This window comes from Diospyros lotus, chromosome 13, assembly GCF_014633365.1.
Source record: "Diospyros lotus cultivar Yz01 chromosome 13, ASM1463336v1, whole genome shotgun sequence".
Classification (NCBI taxonomy): Eukaryota; Viridiplantae; Streptophyta; class Magnoliopsida; order Ericales; family Ebenaceae; genus Diospyros; species Diospyros lotus.
This window is the reverse complement of record NC_068350.1, coordinates 3,311,566-3,314,119: the sequence shown is the minus strand read 5'-3', so window position 1 is coordinate 3,314,119 and position 2,554 is coordinate 3,311,566. Positions and strand designations below refer to the sequence as shown.

Sequence of the window (2,554 nt, the reverse complement as noted above, 5' to 3'; positions counted from 1 at the left end):
TAATTCATTTTGCATTCTGGGTAAGATCTCAAGATCTTTTATATACGCTGACTTAATGAAAGCTTTAGGGAAGGGAAAAATGTTCCATTAATTGCAGGGGTCAAAAACACAGGCTTTGGCTTTGGCTTTGGCTTTGAACAGACTCAAAAACATTTGACATTTCAACATATATAAAACGTGGCCATTTTGATTTGATAACGTTTCTTTGTCCCAAATTTCTTCCTCTTTGTAAACACTGTCAATAACATGGTAAAGAGAGCTAGTAACTTGGAGTCTGCACTGGATAAATTATCTACGATTCAACCAGCTGTAAGATGTATATATAGTATATGGATATAACAACAAAGCGAGGCTGATAATTAAAACCCAAACCCACAAACTTTGAGAGGGAAGACAAGAAGGGCAGGAGAGAGAGATGGGTTTTTGAGAGAGATCAATTAAGAACTCATAGGGTTGTGGTTGGACTTGGAAATATGGTTTAGCTTTAACATCAATTGGACTTTGCCGGGGCGGGGTCTTAATTAATAAGGGATGATTAATCAATGTGTATTATATATATATATATCTTTATTATGTGTATATATGTATGTGCGTGTGTGTGTGTGTAGAACACCGCCTGCTTCCCTAAGCAATGAATGAAATGAATGAATGCTTCTGCACTACTACTTTTGTAATTGCAAAATTTTGCTAGCAATTTTCCCTTTTCCTGCACCTATCTTGGGATTTTTTCGAACCATTAATACACTTCCTGCCCCTCAATTCATACTCTCTCTCGTCTTCTACCATCCCTCCAATTCAATTCTCAATTCATTTCATTTCCTCTCTCTCTCTCTCTCTCTCTCTCTCCATTGATCCACACCCTCCACCTTTCCTCCTCCCCCCCCCCCCCCCCCCAAATTAAATTATGCTTTTAAGAATTCTCACCTTTCTCCCCTCTCCATCTGCTTTATAAATGGCCTCAGAGCTTACAATCCCAGCCACCTCAACCACCTCCACCTCCACCTCACGCTGCTAGCGGCGGAGCTCGATCGCCGTGCCCATTCACCGCCGCGCCGGCCACCCTTTATATATCAGCTATTCACACACCATTCTTCAGGTAGGCAAAAGCTCCCCCCCTGTATGTGTATATCAAGTTTTAATGTATATGGTGTTGTTTGATTGCGTAGATAACGATGTTTGAGCCTCGTGTTTCTTCTAACATGGTTTTGATTGGTTTTTTCCAGCCGACTGAAGATGAGCCGCAGGAACGGGCCGAAGCTGGAGCTGAAGCTGAATTTGTCGCCGCCGAGGGTCAACCCTCGAATGGAATCCCCGAGCCGGTCGGCGACGGTGTCGCCGCAGAGCTCCTGCGTGTCGTCGGAACACAGCCCGGAGGACAGCCCGGAAGCCACCTCGATGCTGCTCGCCGGCTGCCCGCGCTGCCTCATGTACGTCATGCTCACCGAGGCGGAGCCGCGGTGCCCCAAATGCAAGAGCACCGTCTTGCTCGATATCGGCTACGACAACGGCGCCTCCACCTCCCCCGCCGCCTCCCGGAAGACGAGGAAGAACTGATCGACTGATCATCATCGAGAAGAAGCTTTTGCTTTTGTAATAGCAAGCGTTGATACAACATCTAGCTAGCTAGGATCCATCCATGTCTGTAGAGCTCTACTTTTAATTTTGCACTGTGCAAATATGCATAGAACAAAAGTGGGCTTAATCATTAGACAGTTCATTAGCTGCTGCTAAAACTCTATATGTTCTCTCTCTCTCTCTCTCTCTCTCTCTCTCCAGCTTAGAAACCTAAACGATGGCATTGCTTCGCTGCTAAAGCCATGTTTCCTCTGCACTCGAGCTTGTCCACCGAACAAGTCAGAGCCCCCCCGCTTAAATTAAATGATCTTCACTATTCCCATAAACCCTAATCTTTAATGCAGGTCGATCGATCAAAGCTGCAAAATAATTCTTATGCTCGTTGTTGTTGACCAACTAACACAACATATTGTTTCATCGAACAAGAAAACCGATGTTGGTGAAACTATGTATCGTCCTTGCATTTGTCGAAACAAGTCAAAGTCGCAAGTTTGAACCCATTAACTCTTAACTCGCTGCTGCTTAATTTAAACAATATATATATATATATATATTTATTTATAGTTTGGGACGTTGCCTTTGTAGGTATTAAAATAGGTCAAAGGTGTAGGGTATTTATACTGGCTGTAATTGCCTCATACTCACACAGAATGATGTTCTAGGGAAGGAGGGTAATTAGGAAACTTAATAATGGAAGCAAAGAAAGAGGTGCTAAGTAAGGTTGGGGGGTAGGGTAGGGTAGTTCGAGCATTTAAAAGAAAAGGGAGGGGGGGGGGGGGGAAGCAATATTTAGAAGGCAATAAGCAAAATAAATAAATGCATAGTAATTGAGACAGTTGAGAATAATGGGGTCTATTACGTCAGATGATAAATACAAAAATTTAATTCACACAAACACATCACCACCAGCTAGCTACCCTATTGCCCCTTCCTTCTTATTTATTTGTATCTGTATTATTATTATTATTATTATTATTAT

At 42.8% G+C, this 2,554-nt stretch overlaps 1 protein-coding gene across 1 annotated transcript; it reads left to right on the top strand.

Moving 5' to 3' along the window:
• The first annotated feature begins 611 nt into the window (after positions 1–611).
• LOC127788892 (protein GL2-INTERACTING REPRESSOR 1-like) lies at positions 612–1,720 on the top strand. Its single transcript, XM_052317559.1, has 2 exons — positions 612–1,096; positions 1,224–1,720. Exon 2 carries the CDS (start codon positions 1,234–1,236, stop codon positions 1,552–1,554), a length of 321 nt encoding a protein of 106 aa, XP_052173519.1. The 5' UTR covers positions 612–1,096; positions 1,224–1,233; the 3' UTR covers positions 1,555–1,720.
• Positions 1,721–2,554: the final 834 nt, after the last annotated feature.

Excerpts from the sequence above, each read along its gene's own strand:
- LOC127788892 (XM_052317559.1), top strand. The coding sequence starts at position 1,234 with ATGAGCCGCAGGAACGGGCCGAAGCTGGAGCTGAAGCTGAATTTGTCG.